General features: G+C 39.8%; 1 protein-coding gene across 1 annotated transcript in view; it reads left to right on the forward strand.

Annotated features, from left to right (window-relative positions):
* The window catches only part of LOC128252530 (uncharacterized), a 110,629-nt gene that overhangs the window by 76,190 nt on the left and 12,401 nt on the right, over positions 1-22,038 (forward strand). The window contains 10 exon segments of the mRNA XM_052980312.1: positions 41-110; positions 621-731; positions 6,814-7,020; positions 7,090-7,235; positions 7,362-7,512; positions 9,272-9,402; positions 9,473-9,632; positions 14,957-15,205; positions 16,357-16,482; positions 17,298-19,424. Of these exon segments, the coding sequence (XP_052836272.1) occupies positions 41-110; positions 621-731; positions 6,814-7,020; positions 7,090-7,235; positions 7,362-7,512; positions 9,272-9,402; positions 9,473-9,632; positions 14,957-15,205; positions 16,357-16,482; positions 17,298-19,424 (3,478 nt within the window).

The raw sequence follows: 22,038 nt of genomic DNA on the forward strand, positions 1-22,038 counted from the left end.
GCTATGTTATTGTACGTTTTTTATTGGCTTTCCTCAACAGGTTTACCGCTGCCGCGTCGACTTTCAGAACTCGCCCACGCGTAATCATAGAATTAACTTAACGGTTATTGGTGAGTACCCGAAAGGCAGTGCACCGCCATTAAAGAAAGCTCTGAGCCCTCCACTATTACATACACTCTAAGAAATACTTATTGCAAGTGTGTAAATTGGAAAAACTCTGCTGTTTGTTAAGAACTAAATACCAACCATACTTGAATTTTTTTACATAAAATCCTAATTCTTATCTTAAGACAAATAATACAAATTCAGCCAAAGAAATCACTAGATTTTAATATAATTTTTATAGATATCAAAAGTATGCCATGAAAAATAGGAACGATGGATTAAAATAAAAGTTGTATATTGTACATTTCATGGTCTTAATAAATTATCCGAAAATACCCGTGTTTTCTGCAACACCCTCCTTTGATTAACTACATATTTTCTTTAAGCCCATCATAGTGTATTACTATGTATTAGTAAAATACAATTATGATCAATTTTCCCGAATAATAAATCTAACTTTTCTTAGTGCATCCTTTTTATAACGAAAGTCCTGCTTTCTCCGCTCTTCCCTGCAGTTCCTCCGCATCAAATACTCGTGTACGATGCCTCCGGTCGCGATGTTGCTGGAGCTGTGGGTCCATTGCTCGAAGGCGATAATATTGTGTTGACATGTGAAGTGCGTGGCGGTAAGTAAATCATGATAAACGACACCAAGGCATACACGTAGCCTCCGCCACATAAATGTGGCACTCAGACAAAAGGCTATCAAGCTGGGGAGGTGGGCACAAAAACGCAACTGATTCCAGTCGCACAGAGAGAAAAGATTTGTGTGAGATTTGTAATTAAAGTGAAGTATTTAATTATCAAAATCTAAATTAGCATGCAACATCTTAATGTTGAAATCCAAAAGAATAAAATCAAAACTGGCCTGTCAAATCTTTATTAAAATAATTTTATAATATTGTAAAACGCGTTTTAAAAATGTCTTACCGAAATACTAAAATCTTAAATTTAGCTGTAAAGCTTTTTGAAAAAAGGGTTGCTAATGTACGACTTGAATTAATATGTCATATTTGTGTATCAAAATCTAAAGTAGCATACAACATCTTAAGTCAAATGGCCTGTCAATATTTATTAAAAAATTTTATAATATTGTAAAACGCGTAATAAAAGGGTCTTACCAAAATACTAATATCTTAAATTAAGCTGTATAGCTTGTTGAAAAAAGGGTTGCAAATGAAAACTTAAATTTGACAGAATTAGTTATTTAATTTTTCTCCGTGCCATCTCTGGTGAAAGATTCAGTTTCAGCCTCGTTCGCATCCAATTCCACTCGACCCTGCCCGTCTATTTAAAGAATTAAAGATGAAAAGCTCCAGATAGGCCCCAGCCGTAACCGAGTCTGGTTGGCAGGTTGGCTGCTTCGAGTGGGGCCGGGCTGCGCCTGGCTGACTAAGTCATCGTAAATAATAAAAATAAATGTATGTCAAAGTCTGCGGTGACATGGCCGCTCCACAGACACTTCTGCTTCTGATTCTGCTCCTGCGTCTGTGGCCGGTGTCATTGCCAGTTTGCTTTCAGGGGGAAATGAAAATGCAACAATTTCAAGCGTCTGGCGTGCTTTTGTTGTGCACGCCACATCCATTGGCCGAGCTATGACCTGTAGGCATATGCGGCATCGTAAATCTTTAAAGAGGTCCCCAAGGTGAAAGGCGCCGCCCCTCCGTCCCCCATCATCCTCCCCATCCACCCCCATCGACCCCCATCGACCGCATCCTCTAAACTTTTCACTCGCCTTTTTGCTGCTGGCAAGTGTGAAAAATTTTTGTACAAGTTGCTCGCTTCGCCGGCTGGCTTGAGGGGTTCTCCTCGCATGACTGAGTCCATGGACCATGGATGCGAACCGAACTCAAACCATCGGAACTGGCGATGGCGACGAATGCCCGACATCAGCATTATAAATCATTAACTTTCCTGACAACAATATTTTCGGCGCACACCCCAGACATTTTCCATGTCAACTAGCAACGCGATTTGGGAGCTGCCTTTTTTCTCTGGTGGTCATACTAAGTGGGTTTTGCCCGAGCTTAAAGTCGAAAGTGCAGCTGATGGTGTTGAAGCTGTTACTGATGCTCGTGAAAGTTTTTAAGTCCGTTTGATAGTGGAATTAGTTGATTATTTCAGACAGGCAGTGGATACAGTTCATTGAACTGCTTGAATGGGCTTTTAAAGTTGCCATAGACCTTTGATAGAAATAACATTGTTCTTTTTAGTCTGGCATGAGGTAGTGCAGTTTAGTGAGCTATTAGGAAAATAAAAGATAAAAAATACTCAGCCGAATACTCAATTAAAATTTAAAATTTGGTGTCTATTTAGATATACTTATAAAATCCGAATGTTTTTTATTTCTATTTTGTAATGACTTTTGAGACTTGAGTCTTACTGGTGCATTAAAAGTCTCGATGATGTTTTAATCCAGTATTTTTGCTGGCAAATATCCTGCTGTAGAATCAAAAGCTCTAAGGAGGAAGCAAAACTTTGCTGCTTAAGCAAGCTCTTCCTTTCATATTGTGAATGCCAAAGAGAAGTATTGAAGAACCATTCTGAAGCCTGTTCTTGAACTTTTCAGGCACCAAAAGCCGAAGTAGTGGCCCAATTTCGGCTGAAGGATCCCAGCCTTTGTGCTGCCCACTCCTGGCAAATGCTCATTATGGCAGGAGGTGTTTGGCAGCTCCGTGTGATTCCTGGGCTGCTGTCACCGCTGCATGCAGTGCTCCTGTTCACGTGCAGCACTCTGCCGCCAAAGGATTTGTCCTGCGCCTTGGAATTTCGCATGATGCTTTGCTTTGGCAGCATTGCCTCACGTCGCCGCTTTGACTAAACCGCATGTGAATGAGCTAAACAGCCCTTTGCGGGGGATCGAGCTCACAGCAGGGATAAGGGGGTTGGGGTGTTTGGGTGTTTGGGTGTGTGGGTGTTTGGGTGCCAGGGGGTGGAAAGAGGGATGGGAAACTACGACGTCGTCGACAACATTCGCTTTTGACACCTGCTGAGCGACACGCTTCTTGGCAGGTGGCCCTGCTCTGGAGCGGCTCTGATTTGCATGCAATATTTCCCACCCCAAAGTCACAGCCCCCTGCACTTAAAAAAAATTAAATTTTTCTAAGATTAAACAAATTAAATAGCGGCGTTACTTGCTGTATTTATTACTGATTTTTATGCATTCTATTGAGATTTTTTTCATTGTTCGATAACTGAAAAATACGATAATAGCAAAATAAAATTTTTTTTAAATTAAAATTAGTTTACAATGTCTTAACTTTCCGTTTTAAAAAAAATGGAACAATAATATTTTATCGAAACAATGCATAAGTCTTAACAGTTATACCTTTACTTGGTTCTTAATTACAAAAAAAATAAATCTTAAATTAGCTTACTAACGAGGTAATATTTTGAATATTAAATATATTAATATTTATTAAAGCAATTATATATTATTGTTATCAGTATTAATCCTTAGAATGCGTCCTTTTATAATATTATTTAATTTATCAATTCCGTTTGAAATACTAATGTATGTATACCACCAATACTAGAATCATTAAGACATGTTTGCTTTTTAAATGATATACCTTCCCGGTTTTTTGTTTGTTTTAAAAGTAAAGCATTACCTGTATTGTTGCACATTTTGTTTCCCAGTGTAAGGGATGGCTCCTTGTAAGACCGCAATGCAAGCTCATATTTCATTTGGCTGCTGCCAAGGGCTCAAAGCCAAATTAACTAATATCGCAATTTCAGCGCCACATGGCGTCGACAGAGCGAGCGATGGTGAGGTATTGCGAACGGTGGGTGCTCGCATCCTGATTAAAGCTAATGCAAATCCTGACGCCATTTTTATGGCCAGCCACCAATCATAGCCCCGGCACAATAAACGCCAAATGCCAAATTGCTTTATCAAGTTTATTAACTTCGACTAATAGCAATTAATACCGGCAATAAAAAGCTAATCTAGGCGGGCCGCCATAAAAGGAGCCCGGGTTATCCATTGTGTCCGGTTCCAGTTGCCGTCCTTTGCATATTTGCCCCCCAATCCGGTGAGCATTGTCCGGCGGAGCAATTGTCAACAAGCGTAAGTATGGCTTAGCAAATGGCAAACGCGCTGTCTTCATTACACAAAGGAAGTGGGGTAGAAAAGAGAAAGGAAAGAAAGTGGCGAAAGTTGGGGGAGGTGAAAGCCAGCTAAATGCCGCAGGGAAACTGTTATTTGTCTATTATCCCTGCATTCCCAGTCCGCCTAGCTTTTCGGTGCGTGTGCGTTTGCGTGTGTCCTCGATGGCTTATTGTCGCCGAGTATCCTTTGCAATCAGCCAGCATTCTGGCAGTAAATTCCCAAGTCCACACTCCAGCTATCAGCTACTTTCGCCTTCAATCTCCAACCCCCGATCCCTTTGCCAATGCGAATGCCAATGCCAATCCCCAGCTGCTTGTTGCCATTGTTGCTCATTTCCGCCGCATTCACTTGGCTCACTTAATGGCCCAAACCAAACCCAAAGGCTATGCCAAAGGCAAGCAGCCGGAGCCCAAGCTTTGGGCACTTAAACGGATTAAAAATATTTTCGTACATTTGATATGTGAGCGAGTGAAATGCCTTTTCCAACCACTTTCTTTGGGCATTGAGCATTTGCGCTGGCAGCAAAGCGAAAAAGTGATTGCAGAATTTCAATTGAAATGTCGGGGGTGCAGATTCGGAAAAGTGCATCGAGAACTCCCAACTCTAGAGAGTACATCGATGGCAAATCGAACATATAGGCAAGTCATATTTTATTAATTTAATATTTGTACTCATTGGGTAAATTGAGACAGGTGGAAATCGGATTTGAAGTAGATGTGGAAAAGGGAATATTTTTTCCTTTGAAGGAGGCTCTTACCAGGTGGTCTACTTGAATTACAAGGCATTTATTAAAGTTGCAAAAAATAATCAACCAGAAAGTCTTTATTCTTCAAAAAAATCAAATAATTTTATTTGTGTTTTGGGCCCACTTGTTGTTATTGTTGAGTTATTTTTCTGTTTATTCGAACGTTGTTACTCTACGTTATTAAATAAAGGATTTTCTCCAACGCCTTTCGACACTCAGGACACTTGATTTATTTTTGAGATGTATTCATATATATACAGATATGAGTTAAGTATGCCTTTTTAGAAGAGATTTTTATGATAAATTAAAAAAAAAATGTTAAAAGAGCTATGTTATAAAATGTATTTTATTTAAAAACGGGTTTTCATATCTGGTAAATAATTATAACTTATTAAAATTAGGGAGATAGCCTTGTTAATGTTAAAAATTAAAAATGTGTTAATACAAGACCATCACTAGTGTAAAATATTCAAATATTTAGCTATATTGGATTGCAAGTCCAAAAGCCAACCAAATTGCGTCAACGATTCCGGGAATTCACTCTTAATTATTGTCCAACATTTTGGCAAAGTCCATAACTTTGTGATACAATAATCGGCTTTGCCAGCGCCACCAAATATAGCCATAAATATGTATCAAAATGTGCCCTTTTATCCGTTCTCCCCTCGAACTAGTATTGTTTTCCATTCGGGGTCATCAGCATGTCCCAAAAAACTTTCCGCATCCCTCCCGTTGGCTCACCAACCAACTAATTCAATATTCACGCTTATGCGTTTGCTGGGAAACCCATGAGCGCCTCCTGGCCTTTTTTCGACCATCCATCCATCCATGCCGCCCGGCCAGTGCCCCAACTTTGCTAGTTAAGCTGGCTAAGCCTTTTTTAAAAGCCTTGGGTACACACTGCTAAATGCGCATTATCATTAAAATGTTGAAAGTTTCCTTCATTTTTTTTCGGTCATAAATTTTCGAACGCGGCGCTGTGGTGACGCCGCTTCCGTTAGAAAACCACCTCGGGAAAACTCTCTCTAGGCGGGTTAATAATGCATGAGTGGAAAAGTTTGCTGCCAGCGAAAAACAGTTGGCACGAAATTTAAAATTAATTTATGCATTAAACATTAATTTAAATTTAAATTTGAATTTCTAGGTTGTATCAAAATGTTAGCCTTTGTGTTAGATTCTGGGACATAGAATCGAATACAAAAATTGCTTCTGGCTTCATTGCCCCTTTGTTAATTCGATTGTGTTGCGATAAAGTCGGTATTTAAAATATATTTATTTATTACTTATATAATAGAACTTGTAAATCGACGTATTTAATTGACTATTATGAACTTAATTTAGTAACGCGGTAAGACTGAAAATATTATTATCAGTTAGCATTTGCTGGGAAACGGAAATTTTTTAATACTTTAATTACAAAGTAATTTTAAAGTGGTTACAGTAAAACTTAATATTTTTATTTCTTTAATAATTTATATTTAATACATTCGATAGCAAGTCTATTAAAATGTTGCAGTTAGAGTTGCTGTCTAGTTAGAGTTATTGCAAAAACCAAAAAATATACTATAAATATATATTAAAACACACAAAGACACAAAATAGACAATGTTGATCTTCAGTATTTTTTTAACAATAAAATGGTCATCCCACTCTATATTCAGCCACAAACCATTTCTTATCAAAATAATTTTTTTTATAATTAGGTTATGGACGCGCTTTTATATAGTTTTGATCAAATACTTGGTGTCTGCAATGTGTATAAGTATATATATATATATATATATATGTCTATTATATAGTTTTAGTAAAATGAAACCTATAATAAATGTGTATTTTCCCGCCTCGTCAACAGGTCGACCCGAGCCAACGGTGACCTGGCTGAACGGGACGCGCACCCTGGAGGCGGGCAGTGGGGTGTCCATGGGCCGGCATGTGACCGTCAACCGCCTGGAGGTGGCCCAAATCTCGCGCTCCGCCCTGAACAACACGTACCGCTGTCAGGCTTCCAACACGAAGCTGGTGGCGCCCGTGGAGCGCAGCATCCGCATCGAAATGTTACGTGAGTGGCCGCAACGAGGAGTCTGTATTGCCAGTCACGAATAATCCCCTTAAACCTTTAACCCCGCAGTCAAACCCACATCAGTCAATTTAACCAATAAGTTGAAGGTCTTCGCCTCGAACACGCAGTACAATCTCACCTGCATTGTGGCCGGTTCGGTGCCGGACACGGAAATCAAATGGACGCAGAATAATCGGCCCTTCAAACGTGGCCTGGTAAGCTCCGTCCAGAGTGCCTAACTCAATCTTGGCCAGGCGAGGGCCAGCCTTATTTATGAATTTCCTCCGGTTGCCAGCGGCCACTTTTCTAATCGATTTCACTTCTCCTCTCCATCCCCCTAGCTGTCAACGAGCCAGGCCAATGGCAGAGTCATATCCACATTGACATTTTATCCACAGCCCGAGGACGACGGCACGATGCTCAAGTGCGAGGGCTCCAACCCACGGCTACAGAACTCGGCCATCGAGGACTCGCTCATGATGAATGTCATCTGTAAGTGGAACTTTTTATAGAACACACACTCAGAAAGAATATTGCATTGGGTCGAAGGTTTCACAATATCATACAATTCAAATCTGTATGTTGCACTAAACATTTTTAAAGATATTTGATTAATAATTTGAAACCAATTTTTCTTTATATATACTATAAAACTGTTAATAAAATTTCGAAAAAAAAATTATTTTTGGCTTATACCCGCGTTGTTAACTTCTAAATTAAAAAAAAATATTTTAATTATTTTAATGCAACAAGTTTAAATCTAAGGTCCTATGCTCCATTAAAAGCAACTCAATTTTGAAAGAATTTTTCTTAATTTGGTATTGAGAGATTTTTTAAACACTTTTCTTCATAACGAGCTTATAAAATTAAACGTATATTTGTTGCTTTTGACTGGCAGACAATTAAATATAGCCAGGGGAATATAACTTTGATTGCGCATTTACTCCCTATAATCGATTAGAATTTTCATAAATGCAGCCAGCGCACAAATCAAAGTCGCCTGTGCAAATAAGTCTAAATTATATGACATTATTTACATACTACACACCCTCCATTCCATTTTCACTGGCCTAATATGAAGCCGTTGCTTGTATGTCAATATTTTATTTCGTTGACTTTTAGCGTGGCCATAAAAAAGCTGGCGAAAAATTTGCGCTGTTTTGCTTCGTTTCGCATATTTACCCCAGCGCCAGCAAAATGTCATAAATTTTACTTTATATGATTATCAATTTAAAATCAACAGCAATCACGCGACCCTCTACTCCGTCGAAGGGTAGCAAAAGTGGTTTAAGTTCGTCCCACACTAAAAGCGTTCCTTTCGGTTAGTTATTTTTGTGTTGTCACTTTGTTTTGCCATGGGTTTTTCCATCGGATAATCATAAATTTATTGAATTTTAAAGTCACGCATAGATCCCCAGCTATGTATGCGAAATTCAGCCATAAATATTGAATGGCAGTGCGCGTAAGCTTCGAACTGAAAGTTGGAGAAAGTTTTCCACTGCCCTTTTGACCCGGTCCTGTGTGGAAATATAAAATTAGAAATACACAAGGAAAATCTGCTTGAAAGGATTAGCGGAGATGGCTTAAGCTTTTGATGGGCCCGCTCCTTTGATCGGAAAACGGAGTTGGGCCAGCGAACGACCGTGATTCATTTTGCCTTCAAAGAAACGTGTAGTAACTACCTGAAATCAACTTTTTTACAGTTTCCAGTCTGGTTAACCCCTTTCCAAGACGCTTCCCTTAACCATAACAGTAAACAAATTGTTGAGCTCCCTTTTCGCGTGTGTTTTAGCCACCTTCTTTGGCGAGCAATCATGATGTTGTAAAAATGGCAAGGAGTAGGAGCAAACACTAAATATTTTATATGATCCATCATTGATATTGGGGCGTTGCCCGCGGCAACGGAACGATTTTAATTTAAAAATTTCTGTCATACTCATTGGTTAGCCTCTTTTGACCCGGATTCCGGATCGAAGGGGCTCGGTGGTTTATAACCGCGCTGTTAACTTTTATGGTTTGCGCTACGACGTTGTAGATTGATGACAACAAAAACTCCAACGACGCTGCGTACATTTCGCAGTTTTATTGTGCAATAATATTTTTCGATTTTATATTTTATACGAGGCTCTCTGCAGCCTGGCAATTTGAATATAAAATTTACGCCAAGCACACAACCCAATTTCCATATTAGCGCACGCCATTAAAACGGGAACGCAACTATTAACATGTGGGATTTTCGTTGCTTTTCCAGATCCGCCTCAAGTCACCTTGTCGCTGGGCTCCACACTGCGTCCGGATGACATCAAGGAGGGCGACGACGTCTACTTCGAGTGCCACATCAAGTCCAATCCCAAGGAGCATCGCATAATGTGGTCGCATGACGTAAGTTTTGGCCAAAATTAAAGTGTCTAATCAGCTTAAATTATTTTGGCGTCTCTCCATTTTCCTCCAGGGCCAACCGGTCACCCAGAATGTGTCCTGGGGCATCATAATCTCAACTCGCTCCCTGGTTCTCCAGCGAGTGGGTCGCGTCCACTCCGGCTTCTATGCCTGTTCGGCGGCCAATGACCGTGGGGAAACCCAGTCAGCTCCGGTCAACTTGAGAATACGATGTAAGTACCTTAGCTTTCTAAGTGTTTCTTGATATAATTTTAATAGAATACCTGACAACAAGTCGTTGGTCGTAACATAGCACAGATTTATTGACGAAAAACATTTGCATAAGCATTTCATTAAGAGCGGTAACAATATTACCGAGTTGGAATGTGTACGGAAACCCTTTTAATATTCTTCGGTATATATCATTCCCAAACTCTAAAAAACAAAATTTATTTATTATATATTTTTTTTTGCATAAATACATAGCTGTATTACTAGTTTCATAACGCTATTGACTTCTATAGCTTCGCCATTTAATTACGTTTCATTTGTCAACATATGCTCAAATATTGTCAAATAGAAAATTTTGTACAATAATAACTGCACAAAAACATTTATTTCAATTTACTAGAACGACAAAACAAGAGTATATCTGGCGATCGGTGGTAAATCGAAAAACCTTTACAAAACCCATTTTGTAATATTTAACAAAAAAAAAAAAAAATTAAGAGGAAAACCGAAAATTTGCACAAAAATTATGCTGACAGTTGCCAGTGGAGCGGAGCATTAAAAATACATATGCATAAATTTAAGCGCACACCGAGAGACAAAGGGAGGGATGTGCCGGGGCAATAATCAGTTATTCTACATTGATAACTGGGCCACGCCTACATGCAAAATTGGTAACCACAATAACAACAGCAGCGTCTGTACACTTGACAAAATCGCACAACATCCCCACTCCCCTTCCGCCCATCGAGCACACAGGATGGACACAACAATGTCCAAAAACTAAAGTATGCTAAAATGACAGAAAATATTTTGTGCAAAAAGCCGTAATATGCACAATGCAAGGGATCTATATTGTGCCGCTCTTCTGTCATCCGTTAACATGGCCACATGCATATAGGATATATATAAAATACGTGGGTGCATTTTGAGTTTATGTTTTATCAAACAAACGTCACAACTTCACAAATTTTTACTTGCCAAAAACGTAAATATCAATGCCCGTTTGCATACATTTTAATTCAAATTTTTGGACCGAAAAACAGTCTGCTTTGTTAGCAATCATCGCTGATACCCTATGGTTCCAAGATATGAGTGCTATTCAAAATTTTAACATTTTAAACAAAACTATATAATAGAAATGAAACATTTTCTCGATTAACCCTTGTATACAACATAGTTGGATTAATTTTTTAACAATCAACAACTCAGAATATTGAAACTACAAAGGAAGGGCTCGTGTAACTGTTTTTGGCACTTTAGTAATTTTAATTAAATTCCTGTCATGTTACTTTAGTTAGAGCACTTCAGGGCATTTCAAGTTTTGCCCTATGCGTTACATAAAATAAGCTAAGACAATATCTGTAAAATACGATAAATATGTTAGGAAATTTATTAGAGTACAGCCTTGCTATATCAGGATAAATCATTAAAGCAAGCATTTCCCTTCATTAAATACCATTCCACATTAAGTGTGCTAGAATATTCTACACCTGTCGCAGTTCTCATAGCCCTATCCCACTTAATTGACACTTTTGCGGAATCCCCATCCATTTTAATGGACTTCAATTACCATCAGAGTCAAACAGTCGCTCCTTGATAACCAGTCCCGGGCCTCAAGTGTAAATTGAAACCAAACCAGCGATAACTCAATTGATTTCTAATTGTCACAGCTCCGATTTGACGTGAACTTCGTTTATGCCCACTGCTCCATTATGGTCGTTGGCAAACTAACTTGCCGCAGTGTGGGCTTTTTCACACTTTCAAGCCCAGAAGTGTGTGTATTTTGATTTGTGGACAACACAAAAATAAATGACCGATAAACGCCGCTCGGAGCCTTTGTGTGCACATATTGAAAATGTCTCAATTACCGTTATAGAGCATTTACTTCCGACTGTATTTCTAAATAATTAATGATGCTTAAATACCAAACAGCGTGTGTTGTGTGTTGTATGTTGTGTATGTGGGGACTGTTTGTGTTTGTGTTTGCTTGTGCATAAATATGCATATGCTTTCATAAAGTAACCGTCCGGCATTTTAATCGGGGCCAAAAGTTTAGCCCCCGAACTTAACGTGTCAGCTCGGTTTGGGGGCAGGGCTTTTGGGTGGGTAATAAAAATGAATGATCTGCTTTTATTATCGAAACTCACAGTCATTACTAAACCATTTATAATTATGGGAAAGGTCGGGCCAACGGACACCGGACAGGTGGGTCAGGTGAGTGCACACATGCACACACGTTCAGCAGGTGCGCCGAGGGAATATTCAATTTTTATTTTGCATATTTAATGCAACAAAAAAAAACCCTGTGCATTCACACATGCAAACCGGACAGGTTAACGAATATTATTTAATTAATTGCCTGGTTAAGTGAATATTTTGATGCCATTTAAACCGGATTTTGCATGGCTAGTTTATTAAACTAAAAAAATGTAATTTTCCCGATTTATACGCCTTGCTGCACAGATTCCAAAATAAATTGTTTGCGCTTTCAAACTTAAACATTATTAATGTTTCAAAATAAAATTTGAAAAATACACTTGCTTACCAATTGGTCATTAAAACTATTGTTTGAAAAATGTTTTGTGAGAAGTTTATTATTTTGTGGATTGTTTGTAGATCAAAACAAAACGTATTCTAGCATTTTTTCAAACTTAGATTAATATAACCCAAAGCCATTTGATTATTCAAAATATGCATCGCATATCAATAGGAATGCCAGCTTATGGAATATTATTCAATTAATTTTCTAGAAAAATGAATATTCCGATGTCGTTTACAGGCAGAATAATGCAGCCAAAAAAACATGTAATTATCCCCGATTAGAGCGCTTCGCTGCACTGCTGCCAAATTGAATTGGTTGGGCTTGAGCCGCCCTCCAAACTCAAATAAGTAGCTACAACTGTTTGTTGAGTTCGGTGAAAGCAAAATTTACGCCGCATCAGCATGGAAGGATATGAAATCGAAAATGAATGAGAAACAACAGGCAACACAAGCGGAAAAGGAAAATCGAAATGAAAAGCGAAAAGCGAAAATCGAAAAACGAAAAACGAAGACATCAGCAAACGTTTGCATTGCCGTGCCATTATCGGTACCGCTGCCGAATGCCAATACCCAATGCCCGTTACCCTTTTTGATAATTACGATAATTGAAAGTAAATACGAGTACAATGCATAAGGATACACCGCCACCGACTGCTGTGCAAATACTACGTGGGCTATTTACACGAGCATCGCGCATACGCCACGTAAACATTTACATACAGATGGGTGATGTGGATGTGGATGTGGATGGATTGATGGTTGATTGAATGCGGAATGGGATGGCTGGGGTTGGGATAGAGTTGGGCCCTATGTGACTGGGGTTTGGGCTGCTTTATTGCGGGCCAGCGATTGAGATAAATTGATTTATGGCAGCGAGCAGTTGGTTCATATCTTGGCAGAAATTAATCAGCAATGGTTAAAATTGACATTCTACGAATGCGAAATTGACGCCGTCATAAAAATATTAAGAGCGCATGGAATCGGGCAAGCAGTCCATGGGATCGTAAAATCGAGCCATTAACTGCAGCTTCTTTATCCCTCTAGATGTTTCAAATAATCCGGAATTGCGTACTTATGCCGCAGATTCATGGCTCATTCCAATTTGCATAGCGAGAAAGACGGATGGAGCTGTAGTTCATAATTTTCTCAAAATTCCAACTGGCATTGTCGTTGCTCTGCAAACAATGCCGTGGTTTTCCCTCCTTTTGGCCATCTAATTGGGTTGCGACCCTGCGGAGTTCTTGGCTGGAGTTTTCGCAGCAAATTGCACCTTGCGCTCCAGGGAATTGTCTTTGGCCAGCCTAGCATTGTGAGAATGCCAGTGACATCTAGAAGAAACGAAAATGTAAAAGCCATGCGAAGAAACGACGAATTTATGGAGTAGATCCTTGAGTGCAAGGATATAAGCTTTAGCTATTTGAATACTCTAAGAATAAAAGCTTTACTACCCATAAAAACAGTTGTCTAATAAATTCATTGCATCATGTTGAATTCAGTTGAACAGTTTTAACATTTCGCATTACCATCGAAATGCACTGAATCATACATTTTAGATTTTAGCTGAGCAAAATAAAACTATAAAATAAGGATTTCGGAGAAGAAACTTAGAAAAACTATGGTTATTCTCGACTTAACATGTTTTCTCTATCAACCTATACAAGATTTAGACATAGTTTATGCATTACTCTTCCGCATCGTGTTCAAACATTTGTATACAAACTCATTACACGATTTTCTGCTTACGTCGTGACACACTCTAACTTTTCGAATAATTTTTAATAAAAACCAACAAAAAGTGTTGCGGCTTTGGTAATAAATGCCTTTAGGTGCTTAGAGTGTTGCGTGTGTTGTCTGCCGCCGTTGTTTTGGTTGTTGTCTGCTGTTGCTGTTGCTTTGTCTCTGCCGCGTTGTTGGGTTGTTTATGACAGAATTCCGTTGCCACAGGCAAACAAGGAACAGAATGCCACGCACGTCGCACACTTGGCGCAGTTTTCAAAAGTAGCTGGCAAAAGTTTTTGCAGCGTGGGAATTTCGGGGTTGAAGCTACATTTTTGGCAAGCCTCGTGTATGACAGAAAATTTCAAGTTCAATCGTTTGTAACCAAAAACGCAAAATGAGTTTACTTTGAATAAATCATGAGTCAAGTGGATGGAGTCCTCCACCTTTAAGCTATGACGAAACTTTTGCGCGTTGGCTAGATGAAAATAAAACCGGGTTTTTCTGGAATTTTTAGCTTAAGGCTTAAATCTTAGGACTAACTTTTTGTATAGCTCCTAATCCAAGATTATTTCCATTGGAAAATAATTTTGATAAAGTTTAATAAAATTATTTTTCTTTAAATGTAAACAAAACTTTTTAAATTAATTAATTGTTAAGTCTGAGTATATTTCCACAACAATATACGTCGTTAATTTAATTTGTAAGGGATTTGTTTAACCAATACTCTGCCATTTAACAGATAATACACAATGTCCTGAATTCATCGTGAAAAATGCAGCAATTTAATACCTATGTATTTTAAGAACCAAATTTCAAAGTTACCCCTCATACCTGAGGGAAAAGTGTACGCCAGCTGCTTTGTTTAAATTGAAAATCTGAGCTGTCAATTTGCCAGGCACACCCAATCCCATTCCATCCCATCCTTTCGGCCTGTCAGCACAATGTTTGCAATATAAATACTTGATTTAGACGGAGGACAATCGGACAATTGCAGCTGCTCATTATTGTGCAATTCGTTCGTCCTCATTCTGTTCTAAATTCGATCTCTCAATCGTGTCGCCAACAGATGCGCCCGTCTGCAGCAGCAGCACCATCACCGTGATTGGGGCCTCCTTGGAGGAGGCCGTGCCCATTCCCTGCCGCGTCAACTCGGACCCGCCCGAAATCGACTTCGAGTGGACCTTCTCCTCCAGCGGCGAGCACTTCGAGGTGCCCTCGGGCCACTACGCCACCATCCAGGACCCCACCATGACCACCACCAGCGATGTGAGGCGCACCGTCGTCGAGTCCAACGAGACGCACTTCGAGAGCTATGGTAGGTCTATACGCTGGAAAACTTCATTTCAATGGGATCAATTCCGTGATTTATTTAAAAAAATATGCTTAAAATTAATGTTTTTACTTAAATTAAAACAAACAACAGTTCCTTTCCAATTTAAATCATTTTTTTTTTAAATGCTCAATATGGATAAGTTTTATACAATGTTTAAATTGCATGATTTAATATTCAAAATTTAAGTTAATATAGAATATATTTGATTTAAAATGGTTGCTATTTGATTTAAATGTGGCTTAAATTTCCAGATAAATCAAATCCAAAAATAGTCATATGTAAAGTTAAGCAATTTTTTTAGGTTTTTTTAACTAAATCAAATGGAAAATATTTAAATTGAGTACAAAATATTTGTATTTAACGGGTTTTTTTTACCAAAGTACATATTTTTTATTATATAAACATTGTTAAAATTAATAATTTGTTGACATTGTTAATGTTCCCTTTTTGAGTAGAATGGATAAAATGGATTTCGTTTTATGCTTCGTCGAGATCTAGCACCTATATCAATTATCTACAAGAAATTAAAATACAAAAAATTACCCGAGATCGTAAATTAGATATGTAAATAAGTAACTATTAAAGTTTGAAGTCTCATTTTCATAACTATCGCGTCTCACTGAAGCAATTTTCTTTATCAATTAAGATTAAAGCTTACATTTTGTACATGATAACTTTAAAAGTCAACAAATCTTTAAGCTTCGTGAATTTAAAAAGAAAAGCTTAGTTCAATTTAACTAATTGTTTTTGCACTGTGTTATACAGACTTTAGTTCCAGTTTAGAGCCTATGGCGAAAATGCATTGGAGAGGCATTTGCATGTGCTTGCGCTTGAGCAGGCATTAGAAATTAACACTTCGCAGAGGCCCAAGTTCGGCCAGAGGTGGTGTACACCTGTGTAACTGAACAATAGGGTTCGGAGGCTGTGGGGTGCAGAGACTTTTATCAATATCATGCACATACTCGCACCGCATAGTCGCAAATTGGATTATCTGCTGCCGTCCCAGTTGGCTTGACTGAGCTGCTTGGGCAAGCAGAACTTATTTCATTTAACTTTGCCGAAAAGGGCAATTTAATATGCTCCGAAACTGGATTGCAATTTACACCTGTATTCCATATTCTATTCACCCGCAGTGGAAACCGTCAGCGAACTGATCTACACGCCCAAAGGAGAGCGGGACTACGGAACATTGGCCTGTTACGGCCGGAATGCCATCGGCAAACAGTCGGAGCCGTGTGTTTTTCAAGTGGTGCCAGCTGGTGAGTATTACAGACTTTAAGTGATAGTTGCAAAACAGTCAGTGGAGTAACAGATCTCCCAATCAATTTTTAAAATTTATTTTAAATACTAAAGAAATATTAAATCAATTCAATTAAACATTCGATTAGGATTTTAAGCACATTTCCATCTATTTTTGTTTATTATTTATATTATTTGGTACAGCTAAAGCTCTACATTAATAACAGTTCTTAAAAAACAACTTTTCCTAATAGTCCTATGACACTATATTGTTCGGTACCTATGGTATTTTATCGAAAGGTATTTTTATACCGAAATCTCTCTGGCATTTTTTTAAATAATTGCTCATTGGAATTGTCAAAAGCTCTCACTTACTTAAAATCGTATAGTCTGAGGACAAATTGATGCAATGAATGAGACGAACAATCTAATAAACTTGTTTTGTAAATAGACAGGCGATAAACTGGTAATGGAGTTTATCGCCTGTCTATTTACAAAACAAGTTTATATCAATACTTTTTTAGCGTATTAGCTTACTCCATTGTTTTTGAGAAATAATTTATTATCGATTACATGTTTTTTTTTAACAAGTCAGGCTTATAATCATAAATATGTCGTGAAAAACATAAATGAATTGATTTTGTCACCAACAATACCTTTATCAAGAGATATATTTTGTACTTTTCAATGTATCAAATATTAATTGGCTACCAAATTAATAACTGCCGTAGGGAGTAGCACATTTTTTCAACACAAGACTTATTTTCTGCAACATAATACGTATGCTTTGAATGTTGTTTGTCATTGATTGGTTTCGCTTACTCGATCATTGTAGCCAAGCCGGGGGCACTGCGAAACTGTACACTCCGGCCGTATGTGGTGACCTCCGCCTCGCTGAACTCATCGAATCAGACGACAATGCATGCCAATCAAATGCTGCCCACACAATACGGCAGACACGAGTCGAATTACCCGCATATGGAGTACGTACGTGAGCGCCATAACAGCAGTGGCAGCAACAACAATGCCAGTGCCACTGCCCGGAACAATGCGGCCAATAAAAATATGAGGGGCAGAACGAGTGCTGGCCAGGCCAAATCTAATAATAAGCAGCTCAATCAGCAGCAGTTGCAGCGCCTCAAGAAGCGGACATCATTCACACCGTCGCAGACATTGGCAGCCATCGAGAGGCAGCGCCAGAAAAAGCAGCAACAGCAGCAACAGCAGCAACAGCAGCAACATCAGCAGGCACAGCAGCAACACCAAGCCACTGCTGGCAAGTCCAGTGGCGATAGCAAGCCTGATGGATCGCCGGTCAAGTCGCCAAAGCAGCGAATGCGGCGTGCCAGCCAAATCCCGCAGAGACAGCAGCAACATCAGCTGGATGCAGCCAGTAACAGTGGAAGTGGCAGTGGCAATGGCAGTGGCAGCCAGTCCCGGCTTGCAGCATCAATAACAAGCCAGCGAAAGCCGGCAGAATCAAATTTATCAATGTCACATGTAGGCAAAGGCAACAGCAGCAGCAACATCAACAGAAAGAGTAACAGTAACAATGGCAAACTGCCAGCAAAGTATTTTAATAAGCGACAGAAAAACATGCACAAACAGAAGAAACGGCAGCAGCAGCAGCAGCACAAGAAAACAAACGAGTACAACAGCAATATAATCCATCATTATGCAACTTCGAGGAGAAGAAAACGGCTGGCACCAAATGACATCTTAGCAACTGTGGCGGCAGCAGCCACATCGGCATCATCATTATCATCCTCCTCGGCCACCTCAATGGCAGCCGGCTCAACGGCCACGGCGGCGGTGGAAATCGAGCAGGATGTTGCTGCTGCTGCTGCTGCTTCTGCTCCTGCTCCTGCCAGCAGCAGCAATAGCAACAAGCGAGCTCGCAAATCCCTAACCATTCTTGACAAACAGCAGAAGCAGCAGCAACAGTTGCTGCCGCCGAATGCCCCGCAAATCAGCAACCAGCCAGTAGCAGCAATTAGCGGCAACAATGTCAAGGAAGCAGCAGCAACATCAGCACAAGCTGCAGCTGCAACAGGAGTCAAGGACAAGGCGTCGACCAAGGAGGACTCAACTAATGACGACGGAGACGAAGACGACGACGACGATGATGATGATGATGATGATGAGGCAGAGATGGATGCTGAAGCTGAGACTAATGGCGACGAGGAGGAGGAGGAGGAGCAGGAAGCAGGGACAGGTGCCCACGATGACGAAGCAGACCTGGATGAAGACGTTGCCCAGGTGCCCCCCGATGCCGACTACTTGGCCGACGGACCTGGCGACCTGGCGGAGTACGAGACCGTGGAGGAGGTGGACGGCCAGCCGAAGCAAGTGCCCATGCTGTCGTTGGAAGAACAACTGGATCTGGAGTCGCTGGAGGACAATGTCGAGGAGGAGGAGGCCGGCGATGACGATGACAATGGCAATGGCAATGGCGAGGTCGATGATATGTACAATGTTAGCGATGATGACTTTGTGGCCAGCGTGGCCCTCTCCACATCCGACACCACATCTCAGGGCGTCGTTCAGAGGACAACGGAAGGCCCTCGCACCAAGGATAAGGATAAGGATAGGTCCACACCGACCACTGCGTCCGCTGCTGAATGGCAGCTACCTCATTTCGATTACTCACGCATGGAGTACAGTTTCAGTAACGGAGTCGTCACTCAGAGCTTGCTGGGTGGATCGGGAGCGGGGGCGGGGGGCGTGGCCGTGGCCGGGTCTGGGTCCGGACACGACGGCTTTGTGGGCGGCGGAACCATTAATTTCGACAACTACGACAACATCATCTACTCCACCATGGAGCTGGAGTGCATGCCGGGCTACGATGGCGGACTGCAGCAGCAGTTCTTCCTGGAGGCCTACGATTCCAAGACCAAGAAACTGCGGCTCAACATGAGCAGCACCTATATGGATGTGCCGGTCTTTCGGATCGATCTATCAGGTGAGTCGAACTACTTATTTATTCAATAGATTAACCAAGGGTCTGAGATTAAAAACTCATATTTAGGTAGTTTTGGAAACCAAGCCAATCTGAATTTGTATTTGGGTTATTTTAAAAGCCTTCAAAGGCAATGGTTTCCTCTAATAAGTGTGTGTGTTGCCATAAAGTCTCTTATTGGCTTAACTTCAAATCTAAGCCGACTCTTGGCCTGAATGTGAGTAAAATTCTCACTAGTGGAATTCATATCTGACTAAGGCCAAATCAATTTTGAGGCTATATCAAAAAGTCAAAAGAATTATTGAAATGCCCTAAAGCCGTTTACATGTTACGAAAAAAAACATAAGTGAAATAACCATTTAATTATTAACACTCTCCCAATCTACTAGATTCCGAAAAAATAGTAGCTTACCTATTAAATGTTTAGGTCCACAGAAACAAAGCAATTTAATCAATGAGACACGGTTCCTCAAAGAGATCTGGTTAACAATCAGAATAGTACATTTTAAAACAACAAAATATATACAAAAATATAATAAAAAATTTTTAATTACGACAATGTATTTGAAAAAAGTTTATAATTCAACTTTAAAATATCTTTTCGAATTTTGTTTGCAAATATTTAAATTGTTAAGGAAAGTTTATTTCATTCAAATTAAACTTTCTAAGCCAACGTCATGTCGAAGGAATAAATGTCTTTATTTTTCAAATTCCATCTTTTTTGTAGCAACTCAAGCCCAAAAATCTCAAAACACATAACTTGTTTAAATAGTCCGTTAAACGGGCAACTCAATTGCTCGAACTTTAATGGTTTCGGGTAAATCCAATATTTCCGCAGATTCTCACAGGCCCAGAGCAATGTTTTATTACACGATGCTTATGTATTATTATATTTAAATGAGGTTGGCTTAGAAATCACGAGGCCCAGGGTGTTGGCGTACAATATTTACAGTGTTGTGCGAAAGCCGCAAACTAAAGACTTGACTTTTATGCGGCCAGCAGCAACAAGGACCAAACAGCAACAACAACAACAAAAACAACAACAGCAGTGGCAGGAGCGGAAGCGCAAACAGTAAAAACAAAAACAAATCAAAGTAACAAACTGAGCAAAAAGTTGAGCTGGCAAAATTGCGCGTTGGCTTCAAGACAAGGAGAAAATACTGCGGCTGAAAAGAGCAATAACTGCAGTGAGAAAAATATTCTCACCATAAAGTGAAATATAAAATAAGTTGAGTTTTTTAAACAAACATTTTTTGGATTTGCTTTTATATGAAGCTTTGCATATTTACGCAGATAACATACGGGTTTTGTTAATATTTGTATAAGACTTTAGAAACTATTACGTTTTAATTTATTTAGTGTATTTTTTAGAGCATTTGTCATAAGTTGGTTGTGTCTTTCAACCAATTTTTAAAATAATTGTGTATTGAGATAAGTAAAAAGTTTTTCACTGTGTAGCTAGCCAGGCAGCACTACGCAGATTAATTAGTTGAGGCTGCCAGGACCTCGACCACCCCACCACCGCCACTTTCTTGTTCCGCATCCATTGCTGGCACATGCTGTTGCCTGTTTTGTTGTAATGAATTTTAGCTAGTCAGCAAAACTTTTATGCCAATGGCGTTTTGAGGTGGGGAATTGGATGAAATAGAATGCTGCCAGCGGGGGCGTGGCTGGCCCAAAGGCAGAAAAGAAGAAGAAAACTGGAATCGAGCTGTTGAAAAAGCTAGATTTATCATGGGGGTTAACAGCGAACCGAAAATTATAATATTACATTTGATTCGGCGGGTATGAGGCGAGTTAATGAGCCACATTTCGGATTATTAAAGTTGGCAACTTGGCAACCGGAGATGGCCCGATCTGATCCCTGCTCCCTGTGCTGCAGTGGCATCTTTTCTAGCCAGCTCCACGGCTCCACAGCTTCACCATATCGATGAGTCGGGGTTAAGGGGTTTCGGCGATATTTGCAAAGTCAAACGAAGCGTAAAGTCACGATTAGTTAGACAGGCGTGTTAACGACGCCGTCGGTGGATAAATCGGTGGCTGTTTGCTGGGCTTCCACCAAGTGTTTTTGTTCTTGCGGCTTGCCAATGTATGCGTATTAGTCATGCCACGCCCCCACCTCTGACCCCACGCCCCCTTGCATGGCAGTAGTTGCCATTTTAATGAGCTGCTATCGGTGCAAGAAGCATGGAGCACAGACAAAACTTTTGATGCGCGCATTAAGAAAAACCTGGAAATCGGAAAAACGGAAAAACGGAAAAACAGAAAATCAGAAAACACAGCGGCAGGTCTAGGGGAAAAAACACACGCAGTCGGGAACTTTTCATTTTATGCGACCGAAGTTTCGCACCGCGACGTGCTAATTAAATGCCTGTTTGCCTAATGAAGTTTGCACAGAGCACTACAAGTTTTAAATTAATGACCAAAGATGACCTGGCCATCTTTGCATTAAAACAGAAAAACAATTTAAAACTAAGCAAATGCCTTTTACGCATTTAATATTTCAAAGGTACCGATTATATTATTTATATTGATATACTTTTTCTTTTCTTGTAATATAATAAAAATATATATTTAAGCAAAAGCGTGGCGCTTACTAATTTAAAATAAAGTGCAA

This window comes from Drosophila gunungcola, chromosome 3R (genome assembly GCF_025200985.1).
Source record: "Drosophila gunungcola strain Sukarami chromosome 3R, Dgunungcola_SK_2, whole genome shotgun sequence".
Classification (NCBI taxonomy): Eukaryota; Metazoa; Arthropoda; class Insecta; order Diptera; family Drosophilidae; genus Drosophila; species Drosophila gunungcola.